The sequence below is a fragment of the Candoia aspera genome, chromosome 2 (genome assembly GCF_035149785.1).
Source record: "Candoia aspera isolate rCanAsp1 chromosome 2, rCanAsp1.hap2, whole genome shotgun sequence".
In the NCBI taxonomy this organism is placed as follows: domain Eukaryota; kingdom Metazoa; phylum Chordata; class Lepidosauria; order Squamata; family Boidae; genus Candoia; species Candoia aspera.
In genome coordinates, this window is record NC_086154.1 from 16,701,297 (window position 1) to 16,723,897 (window position 22,601).

The window sequence follows — 22,601 nt, forward strand, 5'->3', positions numbered from 1 at the left end:
TGTTAATGTAATGTTTGTTACTGCTTTTAGCTCTGTAAGCTGCTCAGAATCATTTGACGAGTGGGCAGCCATAGAAATGTACTAAATGAATAAACAAATAGGCTTTTTTGTTCCACTAACAGAAATAGAGTGTTCTCATCAGACCAGTCAAGATGGAAAATTAATAGGTTGCAAGCATTGATAAAAATAACAGTGCAATAGTATTTGCAAAACTGTCTTAATCATGCCATCTGGACAACAGCCCAGGCAACCTTGTGGCAATAATTAAATATCAGTGGCAAGGCACTTAGTTTAGCTAATGAAAATGTTCTTTTTGATGGGACAGATAGGATATTACAATTAACTACGGAGAGAGGTCCACACAAAAATCACCACTGTTGCTATCTTGATGAAGATCCAAGTCAAAGACTTACTGCTTAATCTCTAGGATGACTCTCTCATGCCTTGTCATCACCAAAAATTGGGTTGAAAGGCCACAATTTAGGTCCATAGCTATGTTTTCCTTTAAATAAAAGGTAAATTTCTCAGCTAGGATTTTTATTTGTATCCAAACTATGTTTTTGATTTAGAACCCAAATGATTGCAGAAAATGATAGACTGTATGATGCAACAAGGAGTAGGATCTGAAAACCAATGTATCATAGGCCAAGTTGTGTTTGTCAAGAGAAATAGAGTGAATGATTGCAGGTTATACATAAATGGAAAAAAATAGAGCAAGTTAATGAATTTGCGTATTGTGGTAAGAGTTGGGTATGTCAGGAGAAACGTAAAAGTATGTTGAGTGCACTATATGTGAGGTACTTATGAAGTATATGTGGTAAAACAAGACAAGACAAGAGTCAAGAATGAGTGATGAATGAATGTGGATTTAATGAAAAAGTGAGCAACCGGTATGAAACACTACCTCAAGATAGAAAAAGGTCTCTCACTTTCTGATTAGATGCCTCTGTAGTGCAACTCAAAGATAGTAGCAGTAGATGTGAGCTGGTTTTTGTTCAGTACTTCGAAATCCAAAGGTGTCCTTGGCCCACTGGATGAATCTGTGTTCTGGCTTTTGAAGTAGAATTTTAAGGCGTTTGAAGTGGGAGGAAGAATGGATAGTTGGCTTGATGAAGAACAAAAATGACTGACATAGGTTTTAATTTCATTTCAAGAATGACAGAAGGAAACTTTTTGAAAACTCAGCCCATCAACCTATGTAGTAATGACTAGCTGGAAGAACACAGAACAACATTTCATTATAATTCAGAGGTAGACTGTGACAAAGCAACAACAACCACATATTGTAATTTAGTTGCTCAAACAAGGCAGGGTGGAAAAATGTGTCTTTGAACAGATGAAAAAGGATCCATTGAACAATGGATCTCATTCAATCTTCGCCATGCAAATTTAGGTATATAATCCGTTCAGATCCATAAACTACATAAAGCAGGGATGCAATTTTTTAATGCTTTTGAAAATACATGCACCATTTTGAGATGTTGCTTAAGGGGAGGTGATATACAAATATTTTAAATAAATGTTAGAGCCTTGCGTTAAAAATGATTGCAAGCCAAACCACCAGCCTTGAGCATAAGGGGTATTTCTAGCAATGTCTCTGGGCCCTTCCTACACCCCGGAGCTGTTCTTAGAAAATAAAATGGTGGGTGGCTTCAGCCTGGAGCATTGTTTTGTCAGAGGACCAGCTACACAGTCTCAAAATCCCAGACGCAGTCTTTTGGAGTCTTCTCTCCAAAATCTTCTGAGCCCCAAATGGGCTCCAAAAGCTTGTTCAGAGAATTAAACCACAGTGAAAGGTGAAAGGTCCCCTGTGCAAGCACCAAGTCATGTCTGACCCTTTGGGGGGATGCCACTTTCGTGACGTTTTCTTGGCAGACTATAGCGGGGTGGTTTGTCATTGCCTTCCCCAGTCGTCACCTTCCCCAGCAAGCAAGCTCCTTTTACCAACCTCGGAAGAATGGAGGGCTGAGTCGACCTGAGCTGGCTACCCAAGAATCCAGCTTCTGTTGGGATCAAACTCTGGTTGTGGGGAGAGTTTCGTTTGCAATTCTGCTGCCTACCACTCTGCACCCCACAAGGCTAATTAAACCACAGTAGCTGCACCTAATCAATCATTTGAATCCTGTCCAGCTTTCAGAAAAGGGACAAAGCTTAGCAGGGGTAGTAGCATAAGTTCTATGGGAAGAGTGGATGGCAGGTAATATTCTGGAAAATTGCTGTGATAGCATTTGGGAATGAGCAAGCCCTCCCTCCCGTCCATTTTTGCAATGTATTCTCAGAATTTCCAGAAGGTGGTGTACCCACTTCAAGTTCTCAGTGCAGCAAAAATCTGATTACAACCTTCAGCATTAGAAATCTGTACTAGATTTTTATTTCTTACCAGACCTTGAATTTAGGAACTTTGAGCGGGGCTGGGGATATGACTATTTCAAAGCACTACAAGGAAAGGAAGCTGTACCTTGCCTGCCTTTGAGGCTAATTGCCCTAATTTTTCCATCTGTATCCAAAATATTTATTACATTTATACCTACTCTCAGAGTAGCCTCTCAGTTGTTTACAGGACATAAACAGAATTGAAACATCCAGGGTAGAAATTAAAAATGAAAAGCAATTAAAATCAAATCTCCCAAATCCAATTATCAATTCAAATAAAAAGATAATCAAGTCTAACTACTGCAGAATGTTCTGGAGAACAGCTTGGTCCTCAGGATCTTCCTGAATGCCATCGGAGAGGGGCATCTCTCATGTGAAAAAGGGATCACTTTGAAGCAACCTCAAGGTTTTTGCAGTGCACATATATTCCAGGAAAAAAAAACATTTGGAATGCTCACTAAAAACATACTGTAGTAGCCCAGGAGTGCTATGAGAATATTGGGGAGATGTAATGGGACGTGGTGGAAAAAACGAGAAAATTGGGGAAATGTAATGGAATTACTAATAGGGGAAAATTGGGGAACTGTAATGGAACGTGGTGTGGAAAGGTGCCTGTCCACGCTGTGGCATTTCGTTGCAAGCCGCACGTGCGTTTCCCGGACTCCCGCTCCGCGCGCAGAGGACACGGTCACAGCCAAGCACAGGAAGCCTCGCTGCAAACGCAGGAGGGCGGCGGATCTGAGCCCTAGCCGACCTTCCCAGTGCGCAGGCGCAGTGGCACGCGCCTCTCCGCTCGCAGAGTTCACGCCGGGCCTGCGGCGGGGTGAGGGCCGGCGTGCAGTACCGGTGCCTCCTTTGGTCAAGGAGACTGGAGAAGCGCGCCTGCGCCGCGGTCAGCGCAGGCGTCGTGCCTTAGCCGGCAGAAGCGGCGGCGCTCGCGCGGAGGTGCTGCTCTGGTCTTGCGGGCTGGGGGCGAGGAAGGCCGCCTCGCGCGCGCCATGTACCAGCGGAGCCCGAAGGCAGCCCTGCGGGTGGGCGCCCGCTGCTCGTGGAGATGGGACGGGAGCAGCAGCCCGCTCCGCCTGGGCCAGGGCGACTCGGCGCGGTGTTGCCACCCGGCGCGGCTGCGGCCGCGGGTGAGTGAGTAGCGGCGGCGGCGGCGGAACGGGCGTGGCCGGGCATCCCGGCTCCTCCCGGGAGGGGAGACGGGGCCGTGGGCGGCTGCTGTGAATGGACAAGGGCGGGCGAGGCAACCCTTGGGCGCCAGATGTGCAGGGAGCAGGGTTGTTGGGAGGCGAGGGGTCCCGGCGGACCGCGGAGAGGACAGAAGCACTTGGGTCCTTTGCAGAAACAGCCACGCGCGCTGAGGTTGGTCTCCTGCCGCCTTTGCAGATCTCCCTTGCGGGGGACTGACAGACCCTTGGCTTGATCCGGTAGAATTCCCGGGTTGAAATTAGCCGCGTCGGCTCAGGTGGCCGGTGACTTCGCGCATCCGCCCCTACTGCTCCAGTGACAGCTCGCTCTGCTTGTTAGTAGAAGCCCTCCCCGCGCAGCAGGGATGTGGAACCTGAGGGGGAGAGCGGCATCTGCCCCTGATAATCTGGGTGTGGCTCACGGTCTTTCCAAAAGTTGCTACTCGGTTGTAGATGTGACCAGAGGAGCAGTTATTAAATACCGGAAGCATAATATAGGATGAGCTGCATGGAATGAAATTAGTTTAAGTCTTGCAGCACAGCCACTGGTATGCCATTTAAAGATCAGCTACAGTTTAAAAAAGTGCAAGTCCTTGCACTGAAAATGTATTTCATTCCTGTTTCCATGCAGGTCAGTGTATGAGTTATGAACCTCAATCTGTAGTTGCTTTGCACCCATTAAGGCTCTTTTTTGCCTGCAAAATAGTTGCTGGGCTCCTGTCTTCTATTACAGACTTGGCCTTCATTCTCATGAGCCAATTCTATGTTCTTATTTTTGTTTTAGAGCGCCAGTTTGGCATAGTGGTTAAGGCACCAGTCTAGAAACCGGGTGGCCGTGAGTTCCAGTCCTGCCTTACTCACAAAGCCAGCTGGGTGACCTGGGGCCAGTCCCTCTCTCTCAGCCCTGGGAAGCAGGCAATGGCAAACCACTTCTGAAAAACCTTGCCAAGGAAACTGCAGGGAGTCTCCAAGAACTGGACAGAATTGAACGGATTAATAAAAAATGGTTTTTTGTTTTATCGTATGCCATGCAGGAATGTTATTGTTATGACACCCCACAGTTCTGAGACATAAATGATTCCTTATCTCTTAATGGAATGAATTATGATAGAATATAAGATATTCTATCTTGTGGTTGGTCCTTAATAAAAAAACAAACAAACAGGGCATGCATTTAAATATCAAAGATTTTTGTTCGTTACCAAAGTTCTGTTCCGACTTCTGTGAAACAATTCTGTGCTCTGCATGCATCGCCCAGATAAAGCAAACTTGCTTTTCTCCTGCGAAGAAGGCTTGTCCTTGTGCAGCCCTGTCAGGTGAGATCAGATGGCCCAGGAAAGCGAGCTAAGTGTTTGAATGCTGCTTCGGCCTTTCAGGAGTGCCAAAGACAGAACTGGACCTTTTTGATAATTTAGGTTCATTATTCTGAAATCTCTCCCGCTCTTTTTTTTTAAGGATTTGGCTGCATCCTGGGATAAATTACCTCCTGAGGTTATCTCTTCCACTTCAGTAAGACTGACTTTTCACTCCCTATTCTCCAAGAAGCTGTCAGAAGCTGTCCCTCGCCTTCCAGCTCTGTCTCACTCTTCTGCAGAAAACTGTACTGTGATCAACTATGGACTGAAGTACAGCAGCCTGGAGACCAGGGCCCTTTTCCAGCCGACTGTTCCCTCCCCTCCTGAAAGCATGGAAGATGCAATCATTTTGGAGAACGGGAGGCAAGAGGATAACCCTAGGTTACGACCTAGCGAAGGACTGGACAGTGCCTCTCTAGACTCTTTGTATAGTCTCTTTCATGGCTGGCAGTTCCGATCGCCTTACCAAGCTTCTGAGGCAGCACCCGCATCCCTTGCACCCTTCCGGGCCACCCCTGGGGCTCCCTCCCCAGTCAGTTCTCCTGGCAGCAGTAACCATGACATGGAGGAGCATCTCGAAATCATGCACCAGAAATTACAGGAAGAGGTACCAGTGTCGTTATTTTGTTGTTTGGGAAAATATAGGTAGTCCTCGCTTAATGACCACAACTGAGACTGGAATTTTGGTTGCTAAGTGAAGTGGTCATTAAGCAAATCTGACCTAATTTTATGACCTCTCTGCGGCTGTTTTTAAGTGAATCACTGTGGGCGTTAAATGAACCACGTGGACGTTAAGCGAATCACGCAGTTCCCCTTTGAGTTTGCTTGCCAGAAGCCAGTTGGGAAGGTCGAAAATGGTGATCACGTGACCATGTGATGCTGCGATGGTCATAAATGTGAACCAGTTGCCAAGCACCCAAATTGTGATCATGTGACCGTGGGGACACTGCAACAGTTGTAAGTGTGAGAACTGGTCATAAGTCGGGTTTTTAGCACCATCATAAGTCTGAGCCTAAATGAATGGTTGTTAAGCGAAGACTACCTGTAGGGGTTTTTTTTCCCCTTGTGAAATGGTAGGGCTGGCTGGGAGACTACTTGATTATGAACCTGACATTGGATAAAGACTGTTGTGAGAGAGACAGTTTGTCAAATGTACCTTGGGCAAATGAAAGAGCTATTGTTTGCAGAGTGCTCTGTTGTCCTCTTGTTTGTTCTGAGGTTCAAGCAGCTCCTGGATCTTTCCTAACCTCATCTGTTCGTACATACTATTAATTACTCTCTCTTTAATATAAGTTACGTGTCAGCAGCTGGAAATGGAAAAATACATTTTTTAAGTACAACACAATAAAATGTGATTTTGGGGGTACCTGGTAAATGCCTTCAATAAATTGTTTCCTTATCTGCAGTGTTTTTTTTAAAAAAAATATAGAATTCTCCTTTCTTTCTATAAGGCGCATTCAAATAACTTACTGACTTGGTCAAAGACTCTGCTACATCAAGGCATAACATGTGAGTTAGTTCTAATGGATTCCAGGATCCCAATATCTTTTGTGATGGCTTTATGAGCCACTACTTATCTTAACGTTTGACCTTGGACTGGTAAAAGAGGCTCTGTTCGGAAGCCTCACTATCCTAAATCTGAGAAACCTTTGAAGGAAGGGCAGAACATTGTTTTGTGGCATGTTCAGCCCTTTGTTGCGGTTTGTAGGATAGCACCAGTGTGTTCTTTTTAAATTGTCTGCCTTAGCCACACCTGCATTTCTTAATGATCAGAGAAAGAGTAATGACTTTTGCTTTGTAATTGCTTGTTCAATATTTATGATTTGCCATAGATCTCTAAGCCTTTGAGGCTATAGCACAAGTCCTTCTAATATTATATTGTAAGGAAATGGCTAAGACAATTATTTGTGGAGGCAGTATAGTTTAAAACATACTGGAGGTCTTGGCTTCTGGCATCTGCAAGTAAAGGGTTATATAGCAGATGATTATGTGGTTTATTAATGTAAAGAATATTTGACTTCATAGATCAATAGTTCATTCTGTTGTAAGGCAGCTTTGTGTATCTTAAACACCATCATATTTTATAGATGAAACAGAAGGCCTAGAAATAGATTGCACTACATTTGAAAGCTTGCAAACACAGGATTTCATCTTAAGGACTGTTTAGTCTCAGTCTTTTCTGTAAGGGGGTTGAAACTCTGATTTGGTTTCCAAAAAATCCCCAAAGGGGCTTGATTATGTGCATTTATATTTCACCCATTCCCACAATAGTCTAAAATTATCCATGAGGTCCAAGAGGCTGATCCATGCACTTCAGGTATGTATGTAGGATCCCAACACATTTTATTAACCAATTATTGATTCAACACATAGTCACGTATTTAAAGAATGAACAAAAATAATAAGATTGTGAAATCTGTATTCCCATACATGGAAAGTTGAGGCGTTAGAATTCAATAAGAATTAGTTTCATCTATACTGAGCAGAATATAGGCAGAAAACTCACAAAGCAAAATGTTGCCAGGGTACTTCTGAGAATCTATGGGTGATAAATTCCTCACTTTTGTTTGCTCTTCTTGTTCTCTGTCCCATCCCTCCAGTTACCAGCCTTTTTTTTGAGAGGCCATAATTACGCAATGTATTCCCAGGACGTTGAATTCATCAATGAGATTCTGCACCTGAAAACACGGTAAGTCCTGAATTGGGGAGGGAGGTGGGAAGTTGGAATACCTGATGGCTGGATTGTCTGCCCTTTGATGAGTTTGAAAGGTTCCATAATACACTGAGGATTTATACAGAGAAATACTGTCTACGCTTACATAAGCAATTTAACCATTGGAGAGCTGGGCAAGTTTTTTCCTCCTGGAAAGTTTCCCAGATGTAACTACAACTGATTGTTGGTCCTTGATCTTAGAAGACAGGAAACTATCTGATTCTAAGGGAATTCTTTGCAACTTTACCCAATAAAGCAACTACCTTATCTAATGGATGAATTGATGGATGGATGGACAGCACTGGCACTGACAGAAAATCTGCTAATTTTCCCTCATTCATCTAAGAGTATATTGGAGGAGGCAGCTGTATAAAGTAAGGTCTTGGCCCATCATCATTTTGTACTGATGTGGAATATTGTCAGTTGCTACAATAATTACTGAACAATTACTGCTTTATATCGTTTCTTTTTCTGACAAATAGCCTAAGGGCTTTTAGCTGTTATAATCCATATTCTGTTTGTGGTAACAGTTGTATTGTCATCTGTTTGATTCATTAAAGCTGCCTCTTCTTTCCCCAGTATAACTGATTTGTGAAATCTAAGCGCATATAAGTGATTTGTGGGCTATCCAGCACTTCAGATTCAGTCTCCAAAAGCTGCTTTGGAGCATATAGGAGCAGAAGCCTAGTGCCTGGCCTGCACCCTATTAAAGCAGCCATGATTTTCCTTGAGGTCACAGGGTTGATGTTGGCCGTTGTCACATGGTCCTGAGAAAAGGTGAAGCTGCTTTAAGATGTTGCAGGCAGGCACACTGTTTGTGTTTCCAAGCATCTTTTGGGGACTGAAGCAGAGCCCTCATCTATAATGATCTGTATGATAGATATAAATTTTATTGCAGTCATTGAGGGCTGTTGTAGGCAAAGATTCAGTCTCCCTTTCCAAATGCTATGGCTGCAACTATACCATTCTTTTTCTGAGAGGAAATACAGGTGGTCCTCGTTTAGTGACCCCAATTGTGACCAGCAACTCGGTCATTAAGCAAAGTGGCTGCTAAGTGAAACACGACTGTGCTTATGTTCTTACTTCAGCTTTCCTTTGCTTTACGGACCTGCGAAAGTCATAAATGCAAGGATTAGTCACAAAGTTACTTTTTCATCACCGTCATAACTGCGAACAGTCACTAAATGAGGCAGTCACGAAATGAGGACTACTTTTACTATACTTAGGCTGAATCTGTCTTTTTGTAGTCAGAGATAATAGTTCAGGATGAGTTATTTTGATTGAGGTAGCCCTGTAGTCATCTGTCTTACATGGGATAGGACAGGAAATAGAGGTATGAGTGTAAGACGTAGTTAGATATATGTGAGAAATCCATGGTGAGAGAATTATTTAAATGTGCACTGAGGTATGTTTATGTGTAGATAAGGAGACTTTTCCACAGTGAGGTTATTCAGCAGATTCCTATTCCAACTATTCTTTTCTCACTTCTACCACCAGTGGCCTAATCATGTATCAACTGGCAATTCTCTTGTGCCGCTTTCTGGCCTGGAACTATTTTGTTCATATGCACCTGGAGGTGATGAAGATGACGCAACACCCTGAGAACTGGAGCATCCAAGTGCGGTGGCGGATTAGAGGACTGCCTTTCCACATCTTCCTGATGCGTTTCTTCAGGAACAAACCTGAATTTTACAGGTGAGGCACTTCTGATGGGGTAGCAATCCCTGAGGCCTGAAACAGAAAAGCAGAGGTAGACTGCTCTTGTTTTAGAGCAGTGCTTGCTTCTGTCTAACCCTTTTCTGACAGATCTACTGTTCTCTTTTGGAATTGTTAGACGAGGGCTGGTCTTCTGAATAGGGGCGGATTTGCTATGCTTGTTGACTTGTGACGTAAGTGCGGTTAAAATTAACCAAGCCTTTTAGGATGGAGTAAAATAGATATTCAAAACATACTATAGTTTCACAGCTGTATTTGTCTAAGAGGTAGCCAGAATGTAGTCTGGCTTGGCTAATTTTCATTTAATTCCTCTTCCAGAACTTATGATGCCTATTCCACTTTCTTCTTAAATCCACAAGGGTTAATTAAGTGTCACAGAGTAAGCAAGGTGAGTTTCTGTGCGTGAATAGAGGTGGTACTGGTATAACTCCCAGCTGCCGCCCCAAAACTTTGCTTGGGTCTTGACAAGTGTGTAGAAACTAACTTTGCCTTTTCTTTCCTTTTAGCTCATGCCATCCCAGCCGCTCCAGAACAAGCTGAAAAACCTTGCTGTAGCCTCATTGCTGGGCCTGGAGCTGTCGGACCAGAGACCATCACTATTGCCATGGCTAGTAAACAGCAAGGGGCATCAACAGACTATAGGGCATAGTTCAGCCTTGCCCTCTAGTTAATACCTCTCTTGGTTCATCTGCCACACTGTGTGGTGAGGAGGATGCCACTAAACAGCTCATTGTATATCTGTGTTTGTTCTGTATAGTGTGGGTGTTGCCCCTGTTGGTGCTGTTAATTGCACCAGCAAGTGCTGTAAAGATGTTTGCAATCTAATATTGTATATAATAAAAGGTTTATGTTGGAAATAAGGTCTAGTTGTGCATTAGGCTAAAGATACTGCAAGGAGGTAGTTAATTTCATCTTCATCCTTAATAAGATCAGAGGCCTGTTGTCCATAAAACGTACAGCATGGTCCCTACCTAATGATTAAGTCCCTAACCCAAAGACTTTTTAGGGCACATGAAAAATGTGGAAGCATAGCTGCTCTCTTGACAGCAACTCTTGCTATCAAGGCTGTTTGGGAAGCGAAAGAAGGAATGGAGTAAAGCCTTGGAGTGTCATAATAAACCTAGGAAGGTGGTGGTGATGGTGATCAGAAGCATTCCTCACCTCTTCCGTGGAGAGAGAGGTCGAGGCTAAATGGGATGAAAAAGTTCATTGGAACAACAAAAGTGGTAAAAACGTAACAGTAGTAAAGGGGCTACTTGATTTGGACTGCAAAAATCCAGGTAACTGCTTGGGTGGCAAAGAGTTTTCTGTGTCTTGTTACTGCACCCAGTGGTGGTCTGGCTATCTGCAGTCCAGATCTGGTAGCTCTAAAAAGCGGGAAACAATTATTCCACCAGCGTCTTTAATTCTGAAGATGGCACTCCGTTTAGAACGTACTGCCTGAGGCAGTCTTGACTCCTACCCACACGGTGTTCACGGCCACATTTTTCAGAAGTGATTTGCCACTGCCTTCTTCCTAAGGCGTGAGGGTCATGTAGGGGTGGTGGTAAGGTAGAGCAAGAAAAGCTGTATTTTCCCAGTATCCCCCATACTTCATTTCCACTGTGAGGCGTTGACCATCCTGCTGTACTTCAGACTGGAATGTTGTATTGTTCTGTTAAATACATTTTGCTTCCTACATTCTTAAACATTCCAATAATAATTTTTAATATTCAAAATTCCTTGAGAAAGCTGCAAAAATATTAGTTTATTATAAATCTAATACTGAGTATAAATCTAATATTTAGCATAAATCTAATATTTAAAAGTTACTTTTCAGTAAGGGTAAGGTGGTCATTTTCATGCATTTAAAGCCCAGGGGGATTGAAAGGCAGGGCTTGTTTGAGGTTATTGCATAATACCCTTCTGTCAAATGCCTCAGTTCGGAATGGAAAATTTTCTTCAGTCCGAATTTGAGAAGTCAGCCTATGCTCTGTTAAAATTATTTTCAGAATACGCTACCTGCAACACACATTTCTGCACCATTCTGTTTACTGTATTAGCATCTCTGAACACACAAATCTGGGCTTTGTGAGAGGCGCATGGAATCTAATGCAACGCATACCAGAACAGGTTTTCTGCTTGCTGGTATTGAATTATGGAAAGTTTTATATGGTATGCTGCTGAGATCTATTAAGATTTCTGGTGGCTGAGGGAGTGCGGTTTCTCAGCGTCATGCATAACTGCTTATTCTTGCTTATTACCACCTCATCCACTTCGGCAAAAGAGAGAAAATCCAAGATAGACACTTACTTGCTTATTTCAGTGGAACTCAAAAGCTTGGTTTGATGCTGGGTTCAAAGTGCACCAAAGAGGAGGATGCGGTTCAAGTCCCTTCTTGGCCACAGAACTCACAGGAAGTCTTTATGCCAATAATGATCTCCCAAAGTTGCAGTTGCAAGGCTAAAATGAGGGGAAACCCGCATGGATGCCGCCTTTACATCCCACAAAAAGGCAAGATAGAAAGACAGTGATGCCATAATAGTGCCTTAAAATGTTGGAGATGAATTTAACACTTAATGCTGGCCATATGTATTCCAAAGAGTCTTTTTAAAAAAGAAATTGATTTCTTAAAAAAAAGAGATTAAACTTGTCTAGAAAGAGAATGCATGCAAATGATACAAGGAGCTTATTTTAAAAAAGTGTTTATTTTATGCTTCTGAGTGACAGCAAAACCACACAGCTGTACAAAAAATTGTCCAAAGGTGCCACTGAGTCCCAGAAGAGTCAGAACCGGGAGCTGGCTCTTCTTTTATCCCAGCTCTTCCCGTGTCTTCCCCATTTTCTTGGGCAGTTTCTTGGTCGAGGCGTCTTCCAGCTCTTTGGCCTTGTAGTAGTGAGGGGCCACTTCCAGCAGCCACGTGCTGTCGATTTCAATGACCTGCAGAAAACAAGAGAGGCTCTCCAGCCACGTTCCTTCCGACTTCAGCACTGGCTGTGGAAACCCCAACACGTCTTCCCTGCGGATCGGCCAGGTCGAAAGGGGATGGACCTGTGCTCAAGGGTGATGTGTGGGTGACTGAACTGGGTGAGAAGGCGGTCCAAAACCGCTGTTCTACAAAAGACCAACTAGTATCTGATTATTAAATCTCTCTCCCATCTCTCAATCGTCTCCACCAATGAAAAGTCACCTCTGTCTTTACAGTTGCAGCAACAGCAGCAAGGTGAAGCAACAAGTACATTAAATACCGAGTTAGACTAGAACAGAACAGAACGGAGCTAAATCCACAGAAAAGGCAGCAAATTAATAGGATCCCATGCTGCACAAACCTTCAGAAAATATGGATATAATGTTTATATTTTGCGCTGGATTTTACTGTAAACCACCCAGAGTCCCTCTTTTGGGGGAGATGGGTGGTGGCTAAATTTGAGCAGTCAATCAATCAATCAGTATCAAAATTTCTGCACCGACCACAGCTTGGATCCACCAGCCATAAAATTGCCTGCTCTGATTACCAGCAGCTCCTGTGCAGATACCTTTCCCAAGATAATCATCCAAGATCCTTTTAAACCCTGAAGATGCCAGGAGTAGATCAACTTGCAAGTTACATGCTCTACGGGGGGGCTATGAGACTTCAGCAGGAAGCCCACGAGGAAACGCTACAAATTCACAAGCAAAGGATTTAGCTCCCCCTATTCCACTTGTCAAGGATAGGTATTTTCTAATGCTTCCTGTGCAACATTTTTATCTGACCCAAAGCACCTTTTATATTCACAGATCGGCTTTCCTTTGAGCACGGATGACGTTTCATCTCCAAGGAGAAACTCTGTTCAGAAGCTTCAGAGACGCAGGGACGTGTTTCAACTCACCTGCCTCATGAATTCCTTAGTGGTGAAGACCAGCTCGTGATAAATGAGCCAGCGGGGCTGCTCTTCAAACAAGGAGCTGTTGGGATGGATGTACACGGTTTGCTGGTACTTGACTGTTTTGTAACCGCTACGGGTCAGCCGGGCAGTGTGATAAAAGAAACCAGCTGTTACGGCCTGTAGAAACAGCAGGAAGGGCCAAAAGCGAGGGGGGGAAATGAAGAAAACAGTGAAAATGTTGAGGCGGCTTTAAATTCCCCTTTAAAAAATCAGCTATATTTTGCATGCATTATTTGAAACAATCCCAACCATCGATCACTGCTGCTTTGATTCGTATGTGCATGAGTGTGTGTGTGAAGTGTGTTGAGGAGGTGAGTTTCTATGATCTGAACAATTACACAGACGAGTTCTATTCTGAAAGCTCTCACAATCTTTTATGAATGCCAGGGATTACTGCAGTTATTTTGATAGCCAAGGCACTGGATATTTCAGAAGGAGTCTTGTTAACAGATGGAAATTTTAATCAAGTCAATTTAGATGGAAGATTATCCACACTAAGCCGCAAAATTCACTGACTGGTTCTGGGCCAAGAATAATCACGCAGGGCATGAGAAAGTGCACCAGAATCAGTTTCCTGAGAATTAGCTCTGTCACAAGAAATAGAAAAGCCCTAGCTGTATAGAGATCTGTGCTGCAAAGCCAGTCTTTGCTTATATTTATATGCAATTTCTAATCAAATCAAACCTTTATTACGGCCTATGGGCCAGAATGCTCAATAATAAAGTACATAGACCTGTAATTATTAATAAAACTTTTTAAAATGCAATACAATTACATAAAATACATTATTATAGTAACTGTAGAACAAATAGCCTTCAGCAAAGGATTGTTACCTTGCCATGGTGCTGGAGCTTGAGCACCTCAATGATGCCATGAGCTAAACCGTGAAGGGCCACCCAAGACGGGAAGGTCATGACAGAGAGGTCAGACTAAACGCGATCCCTGGGGAAGGTAATGGCAACCCACCCCAGTATTCTTGCCGTGAAAACTAAATGGATCAGTACAACCAGAGATATGTCGGTATACCATGGAAGATGAGACCCCCAGGTCGGAAGGTGGTCAAAATGCTACTGGGGAGGAACAGAGGATGAGTTCAACTAGCCCCAGACGTGATGACGCAGCTAGCTCAAAGCCGAAAGGACGGCTAGCGGCCGACGGTGCTGGTGGTGAACGGCGAATCCAATGTTCAAAGGATCAACACACCATTGGAACCTGGAATGTAAGATCTATGAGCCGGGGCAAATTGGATGTGGTTATTGGTGAGATGTCAAGATTAAAGATAGACATTCTGGGCGTCAGTGAACTGAAATGGACTGGAATGGGCCACTTCACATCAAATGACCACCAGATCTACTACTGTGGACAAGAGGACCACAGAAGAAATGGAGTAGCCTTCATAATTAATAGTCAAGTGGCTAAAGCAGTGCTTGGATACAATCCAAAAAACGATAGAATGATCTCAGTTCGAATTCAGGGCAAGCCATCTAACATAACAGTGATCCAAATATACGCCCCAACCACAGATGCTGAAGAAGCTGAAGTAGAGCAGTTCTATGAGGATCTGCAGCACCTACTGGACAACACACCTAAAAGAGATGTTATTTTCATCACGGGAGACTGGAATGCTAAGGTGGGCAGTCAAATGACACCTCGAATTACAGGCAAGCCTGGGAGAACAAAATGAAGCAGGACATAGGCTGATAGAATTTTGCCAAGACAACTCACTCTGCATAACAAACACTCTCTTCCAACAACCTAAGAGATGGCTTTATACATGGACTTCACCAGATGGACAACACCGAAATCAGATTGACTACATCCTTTGCAGCCAAAGGTGGCGGACATCTATACAGTCGGTAAAAACAAGGCCTGGAGCTGACTGTAGTTCAGATCACGAACTTCTTCTTGCACAATTTAGGATGAAACTAAAGAGATTAGGGAAGACCCACAGATCAGCTAGATATGAGCTCACTAATATTCCTAAGGAATATGCAGTGGAGGTGAAGAATCGATTTAAGGGACTGGACTTAGTAGATAGGGTCCCGGAAGAACTCTGGACAGAAGTTCACAACATTGTTCAGGAGGCGGCAACAAAATACATCCCAAAGAAAGAAAACCAAGAAGGCAAAATGGCTGTCTGCTGAGACACTAGAAGTAGCCCAAGAAAGAAGGAAAGCAAAAGGCAACAGTGATAGGGGGAGATATGCCCAATTAAATGCAAAATTCCAGAGGTTAGCCAGAAGAGATAAGGAATTATTTTTAAACAAGCAATGCGCGGAAATGGAAGAAGACAATAGAATAGGAAGGACAAGAGACCTCTTCCAGAAATTAGAAACATCGGAGGTAAATTCCAGGCAAAAATGGGCATGATCAAAAAGAAAGATGGCAAGGACCTAACAGAAGAAGAAGAGATCAAGAAAAGGTGGCAAGAATATACAGAAGATCTGTATAGGAAGGATAACAATATCGAACAGTGGCACTCATCTCACATGCCAGTAAGGTAATGCTCAAGATCCTTCAAGGTAGACTTCAGCAGTTCATGGAGCGAGAATTACCAGATGTACAAGCTGGGTTTAGAAAAGGCAGAGGAACTAGGGACCAAATTGCCAATATCCGCTGGATAATGGAAAAAGCCAGGGAGTTTCAGAAAAACATCTATTTCTGTTTTATTGACTATTCTAAAGCCTTTGACTGTGTGGACCATAACAAATTGTGGCAAGTTCTTAGTGGTATGGGGATACCAAGTCATCTTGTCTGCCTCCTGAAGAATCTGTATAACGACCAAGTAGCAACAGTAAGAACAGACCACGGAACAACGGACTGGTTTAAGATTGGGAAAGGAGTACGGCAGGGCTGTATACTCTCACCCTACCTATTCAACTTGTACGCAGAACACATCATGCGACAAGCTGGGCTTGAGGAATCCAAGGCTGGAGTTAAAATCTCTGGAAGAAACATTAACAATCTCAGATATGCAGATGATACCACTTTGATGGCTGAAAGCGAAGAGGAACTGAGGAGCCTGATGATGAAGGTGAAAGAAGAAAGTGCAAAAGCTGGCTTGCAGCTAAACCTCAAAAAAACCAAGATTATGGCAACCAGCTTGATTGATAACTGGCAAATAGAGGGAGAAAATGTAGAAGCAGTCAAAGACTTTGTATTTCTAGGTGCGAAGATTACTACAGATGCTGACTGCAGTCAGGAAATCAGAAGACGCTTAATCCTTGGAAGAAGAGCAATGACAAATCTCGATAAAATAGTTAAGAGCAGAGACATCACACTGACAACAACAGTCCACATAGTTAAAGCAATGGTGTTCCCCGTAGTAACATACGGCTGCGAGAGCTGGACCATAAGGAAGGCTGAGCAAAGGAAGATTGATGCTTTGGAACTGTGGCGTTGCAGGAAAATTCTGAGAGTGCCTTGGACTGCCAGAAGATCAAACCAGTCCATCCTCCAGGAAATAAAGCCAGACTGCTCACTTGAGGGAATGTTATTAAAGGCAAAACTGAAATACTTTGGCCACATAATGAGAAGACAGGACACCCTGGAGAAGATGCTGATGCTAGGGAGAGTGGAGGGCAAAAGGAAGAGGGGCCGACCAAGGGCAAGGTGGATGGATGATATTCTCGAGGTGATGGACTCGTCCCTGGGGGAGCTGGGGGTGTTGACGACCGACAGGAAGCTCTGGCATGGGCTGGTCCATGAAGTCACGAAGAGTCGGAAGCGACTAAATGAATAAACAACAACAACAGAACGAATAGTAGTGGCAATCACCAAAATTTGTGCTGAATTTCAACCGTAGGTAGGGATACAACAAATGATAGCACAAAATTGGGCAACCTGGAAAGAGATGTCAGGTCAGACAGAAGCAATGAGCAATAGGTTTGATTTATGCAATTTCAAGATCAAGCTTTTAAAACTTTGAATGTCTCCCTGCTCAGTGGAGAAGTGGAAAAGAAAGTATAGCATAGACATTTTATCCCAGGAGCCTGGATAAAAAGGCAGTATTTAATTATTTAAATGTTTAAAAGGTCCTGGGTTCTCACACACAATTCTTGTCATCAAAGGCTCCCGTGTGTCTCTGGAACTGGGGAGGCGACCTGTAAGGCCTCTCTTTCTAACCCCCAGAGCTTCCGTTGACCAGGATTGCTAAAAATGGGCAAAACCATTTTGCAGCAGGAATTAAAATGGAATCTGTACAGTAATAAAATTCATGCAAGAAGTTTAACACAATTTCAAAACCAAACAATCCCTCTCCTCCAGAAAACACAAAGAAAAACCAGCCTCACCCACTTCGCATCATTGCGCTGCCCTCTCGGGCCACTGGGTTCCCCAAAATGTTAAGTTCTCTGCCACTGAAAGGTTTCCCAGTCCTGCTCTAGAGGAGAAATAAGATCTTCACATGTTTTACATGCTTTCCACTCTGAGGAAACCATGGGAAATGAATGGATTTTGGTTAAGTACCCCCCTCCCACGTAACTATGACAGTGGAAGAAAAATAATTCTGTGCAATTTGGCAGAGAATGGTCATGCAGGGGACCAGTTACACGCACACACCACTGTCCCCCCCACCTCCAGAAGGAAGAGGGAAGCAACGAAATTTCCTACTTCTTGGTGACCGCTGCTGTATGTAGCTGAGCACTGGGTACCCAGCAACCAGATCAATCAACCAGGCAGCGGGAAAAGTAGATGTGGCTCTACAAGCGTAAAAGATGCAGCCAAGCATCACATGGACACAGCAAACTGTACACGTTTTATATGTAAGAATGTTTGTAATAGCCTGAACTTTCACCCGTAGTACCTATGTAAAGATAGTGACATCCTTCTGAAAGAGACTTGAGTGGAATCCATTCTGTTGAGTTTTAGGACAATACAGTCCTTTGTTCCAATGGGATCATAATCTTTGTTAACCTTTGTTGTGTTGATGGCTGAAATTAGACTGTTAAATCACAAATGGTTTTCATTTTTGGCTTAGCATCTTGAGCGAAGGGTAAGCACTGTGCGCCAGGCCAGTATGACTTATTCAATAAACCATGATTAAAACTCTCTTATAATGTTGCTTTAATGAGTTCATTAATACATCAAGTTGGATTCAGACATCAAGCTATGAGTCAATCTGCTGAAACCAACTGAGCTTAAATTAGTCATTGCCGACTTTCAATTTCAAAGGTTCTACTCTAAATTGGGATCTAACTCATTGCATTATTGTGGTTTAATAAAAACAAAATAGGCCATTTTAATAGGTTGTAGGTTAAAGGGTGCAAAGCAGGGTAAAAAAATACTATAAATAAATAAATATTCACAAGGTACCTTCTGCAACTTTAGGAATCTTTGGCCCCTATTTTAAAAAATGAGGTTATCTGTATGATGGTTTCTAAATTAGGTGAATATGCAAAATACATATACACTTGTCTAAAGAGACATTCACACCTCATGTAAATCCAGAGCTGAAGGAAGTAACAGGTGCAGGGTGCTTGTACCTTGCGGACAGGAATGTAGTCCCCTTCACTGGAAGTAATATCCACCTCAATGCGCTCCATCAACCCTTCCAACTGTTCTCGCACATCTCGAGCTCGTCGCATAGAACGGAACTGAATGAAATTCTCATAGCACCATTGCATGGAGTAACCGCTTTCTACCCACTAAGAGAGAAGGGAAGGAATGATACTGATCAAAGGCTTGCTGGGATCTCACGTGAGGAATCCCATACTTCCAGTGACTTGACTACTCAGGGCTGAGTTCTATTAATAACCTGCCTGTACTGTACCAGCTATTGTCCTCAATCACGGAAAACACTCTTTTTACCTGGTATCACTGAGAATAGGACCTAACACCATCTGAGCTATGGAAGATCCAGCACTAAGATCCTAGAGCTATTATAAAACACACACATGGCCACAGAAGAAGCAATGATTAATCATCATACTTTTGGATGCCCTCTGCAATAAAAATAATTATCCAATAGAAGAGAATATATGTAGCTCAGGGTTGAATTGTGGAGTCCTTGGTGCTCTCTGAGCTTGGTGGTTTGCTTGCAGACATTTCATTTCCTGACTAGGTAGCATCATCAGTGCGAGGGAGTGTGGTGTTTGCTCCCTGTTTATATACCGTAGCTTGCCCTGCCCATGTTGGTGGGGGCATGGTTTTCTCCTTGGTAGTTTCTTGATTAGGGTATTGTTTTCTGCTTGATTGTCTGTCTGGTGATAACCTCTGCTTATCTGGGTGTTGGCTGCTGGAGATGATGCATTCTGGTCTTTTTGTTTCGTTCTTAGCTTTCTTACTGCCTCTTTTGAATGGTGTGCAAATATGGTTTATTTCTATGTGCCTGTTGATGGCTGCTTTGTCTGAGTGCCAGGCTTCCAGGAATTCCCTAGCGTTTTTGGATTTAGCTTGGTCTAGGATGTCCACAGTCTCCCAGTTGAAAGTATGGTTGAGTCTGTCCATGTGCTGTGAGGTGAAGGAGTTTTCACTGTGTCTTCTGGCTGTTAGTTGGTGTTCATGGATGTGCGCTGCTAGACTAGACTAATCAAGGGACTACCAAGGAGAAAACCTCACCCCCACAAACACTGGAAACAAACCCCACACTCACCAGCACTGATGATGCTACCAAGTTGGGTAATGAAACATCTGTAAGCAAACACCAACCTCAGAGAGCACTTAGGACTCCACAAAAATAATTACCTTGGTCCTAAAATGCATTGAATTAAAAAAAAAATTAGTACCCCTTAAGGCAATACTTATAGCCCATTCGATCTTCCTTTAAGAGATGGTAAGTTATTTTTTTTCTAATCAGAATATAAGAAGTTGTTTGTATGTATGTATTTGTGTAACTTTTTATATCCTGCCCTTCTAAAGCAAATGCATCATTCATCTGCATTTGAGTGGCTGGCTTTCAAATTCATGTGCATTTGAGCTTTCACAGGACAAACTTCCATCAAAGATTAGACTCATTTCTTTCTCTCTTCCATTCATTAATCCCATCTCTACTGTCCAGGATGTGAAATATTCTTCCCTATTGGGAATTCTAAGAATTGCAGTTCTAAAAGTCTGCAGGAAGCCAGGCTAGCTTTGACATTTCTTCCTTACCTGAGTATAAACATTGAGAAGAACCAGATGGTCTCCACCAGGCAGGAAGAAATTCATGCGGGCATTGTCAGCATGGACCACTTTGTCCTTAGGACGGTAAAAAATGGCATTGTTGACCGAAAGCATGGCAGCAATGGTCAGGATTTGCTCTGAGCACTTGTATCTGGGGAATTTTCAGTAAAGAAGGAGAGTAATGTTGAGTATTACTGTGGTAGAAACAAAGTCATTGGATCCAGGGCAACAGCAGTAAAAGCAGTCAGTGAAATCAACTTCAGAGGAAGAGGGGAATAGACAGATTGAAAGGAGGAAATATAAATTAACAGCCAAATGATGAAAAGGTAAAGAAACAGTATGATTTAAAGTCACAGCTTAAATCAGACTTTCTAAACAAATAAAATATTAAAAACTTCAATTTACAATTAATGTCAAATATGTAGACAGGCTCTTAAAAAGAACATACAATATTTAAAATTTTACTTGAGAATTGGAAGCATTTTTCATGGTAATGCTTTATTTTATTTTATTTATTTTATTATTTTATTTTAATTCAATTTTATCCACACTTAACCAGGAAAATTTCTATGCTTACCATTTATCATTTACATTTTAGAAATACTCAGGTAAATCTATAGGATTTGCATAATTATCCCTGTAAGCTCATTGTATAAGTTGGAATTAATTAATTCATTGTAAATTCCTGGGAAGAACATAATAGGGAATTAGGAATTGAACTATGAAATAGGAGACGGATACAATATGTTGCACTCGTGGTTCCTGAAGAAATGTGAGCAAGACTGTATCCACTAGCCACATATTTTTTTTAAAAAAAGAACTACAACAAGAAAAGCAGAGAAGGACTCACTGTTCAGAAGCGAGAATCATCTTTGAGAGCATGGGATCAACAGGCAGTTCTGCCATCTTCCGGCCCAACTAAATACAAGACACAGAGTTAATAAATCCAGTTTAAGGACAAAAACTCTCACAAATGTAATATATTCTTCCCCCAAAATCAAAACACTATCTGTGATTGATGTATATAGCCAAATATTTTGAAATGATATCTGCAACAATTTAAGACATCCGTGACACCTGTCCTTAGAAACAGTTTCACTAGCCCTTCCGGCACGCCCCCCCTTTTTTTGACAAACAGAATAAAAAGGTACATGCAGGCGCACCGCATCCAGGCATTTACCATTCTCCATGACATTTCTATTTCCTCTCTCCGTAACCAAGTACCCCCTTCTAAAGTCCTCCAAGCTACATACGTCCCTGGTCTTTTATCCTCACCATAACTGTACGCTGAGCTGAGATACAGTGATAGCCCAGGATGACTCTGCTTAGTTTGCAGCAGAACAGTAATCTTAATGCAGGCCCTCTGAGTTAAAATATAACACTTTAGTACTCAAACCAAGTTAAGAGAAATCTCTCCTACTACTGTAGACATAATAATGACAGATCCTCTTCTATCCATGTAGAACACAATGAATCCATGGAATCTTAACTAAGGAATAAGTAGAAAGCACAGATGAATCTGAAGCTTCAGCCTCTTTTCCAATCTCTAACTTTACTCCCACTGATAGAGGATCAGTCTACTGTCAAAATCCACTTTCTGCCCTGACAAAATAGCCTTGAATCTAAGGAACCATACCTTGGTGAGTTCACCAAGATGGTTGAGGGCCCCCAAGGCATAGAGCTGCTCTAACGCCAATACTAGAGTCTCATGGGGTGGTGGATCCATGAAGTCAAAGTGAATCAAGTCATTGATGCCTGAAGAAAGAGAGGAGAGACAACCAGGCTAAGTACCGCATATACCAGTTACTTGTCTCTACAAGACCTTGAGACTACTAGATATTTCCATCACAAGAAAATGCACCTACTGAAATATGACCCTTAAAAATGCTCCAACTTCCACTGTGGGAAATCTTAATAAGGTGCTATAGGATGAAGCATGCAATCCCCTTATTTTATTTCCTACCCAAGACTGCCAAATTACACACCTAAGCTTTTGAGAAGAAGCACTACATTGCCAAGATTGGTTCTCTGGATCTCTGGCACTGCGGTTTCCTCCATCTCATTTTTGTACGCCCAGGCTGTGTAGAGACGGAAGCACTTGCCTGCAGCCACGCGGCCAGCCCGTCCTGCTCTCTGGTTGGCAGAAGCCTGACGGAGAATATGAAATGTGTGTTCTTACTGAGGATTGGTAAGAAGTGGAACTGTTATTTCATCAGATTCTGGAGATGAATTTAGGAGAAACAC

The 22,601-nt window shown here is 42.8% G+C and overlaps 2 protein-coding genes across 2 annotated transcripts in view; one reads left to right on the top strand and one right to left on the bottom strand.

Moving 5' to 3' along the window:
• The first annotated feature begins 3,304 nt into the window (after positions 1 to 3,304).
• Positions 3,305 to 10,210, top strand: C2H6orf136 (chromosome 2 C6orf136 homolog). The gene is made up of 6 exons (XM_063291335.1): positions 3,305 to 3,509; positions 5,022 to 5,528; positions 7,522 to 7,610; positions 9,132 to 9,329; positions 9,669 to 9,738; positions 9,857 to 10,210. The coding sequence occupies exons 1-6, from the start codon at positions 3,372 to 3,374 to the stop codon at positions 10,019 to 10,021; spliced, it is 1,167 nt and encodes a 388-aa protein (XP_063147405.1). The 5' UTR covers positions 3,305 to 3,371; the 3' UTR covers positions 10,022 to 10,210.
• Positions 10,211 to 12,019: 1,809 nt separating this feature from the next.
• Positions 12,020 to 22,601, bottom strand: part of DHX16 (DEAH-box helicase 16) — a 31,665-nt gene continuing 21,083 nt past the window's right edge. Inside the window, exons 14-20 of the mRNA XM_063291336.1 lie at positions 22,343 to 22,505; positions 21,994 to 22,112; positions 21,208 to 21,275; positions 20,346 to 20,508; positions 18,740 to 18,901; positions 13,200 to 13,373; positions 12,020 to 12,270 (exon numbers count right to left, since the gene is read on the bottom strand). Of these exons, the coding sequence (XP_063147406.1) occupies positions 12,142 to 12,270; positions 13,200 to 13,373; positions 18,740 to 18,901; positions 20,346 to 20,508; positions 21,208 to 21,275; positions 21,994 to 22,112; positions 22,343 to 22,505 (978 nt within the window). The 3' untranslated portion in view covers positions 12,020 to 12,141. The remainder of the gene's footprint in view (positions 12,271 to 13,199; positions 13,374 to 18,739; positions 18,902 to 20,345; positions 20,509 to 21,207; positions 21,276 to 21,993; positions 22,113 to 22,342; positions 22,506 to 22,601) is intronic.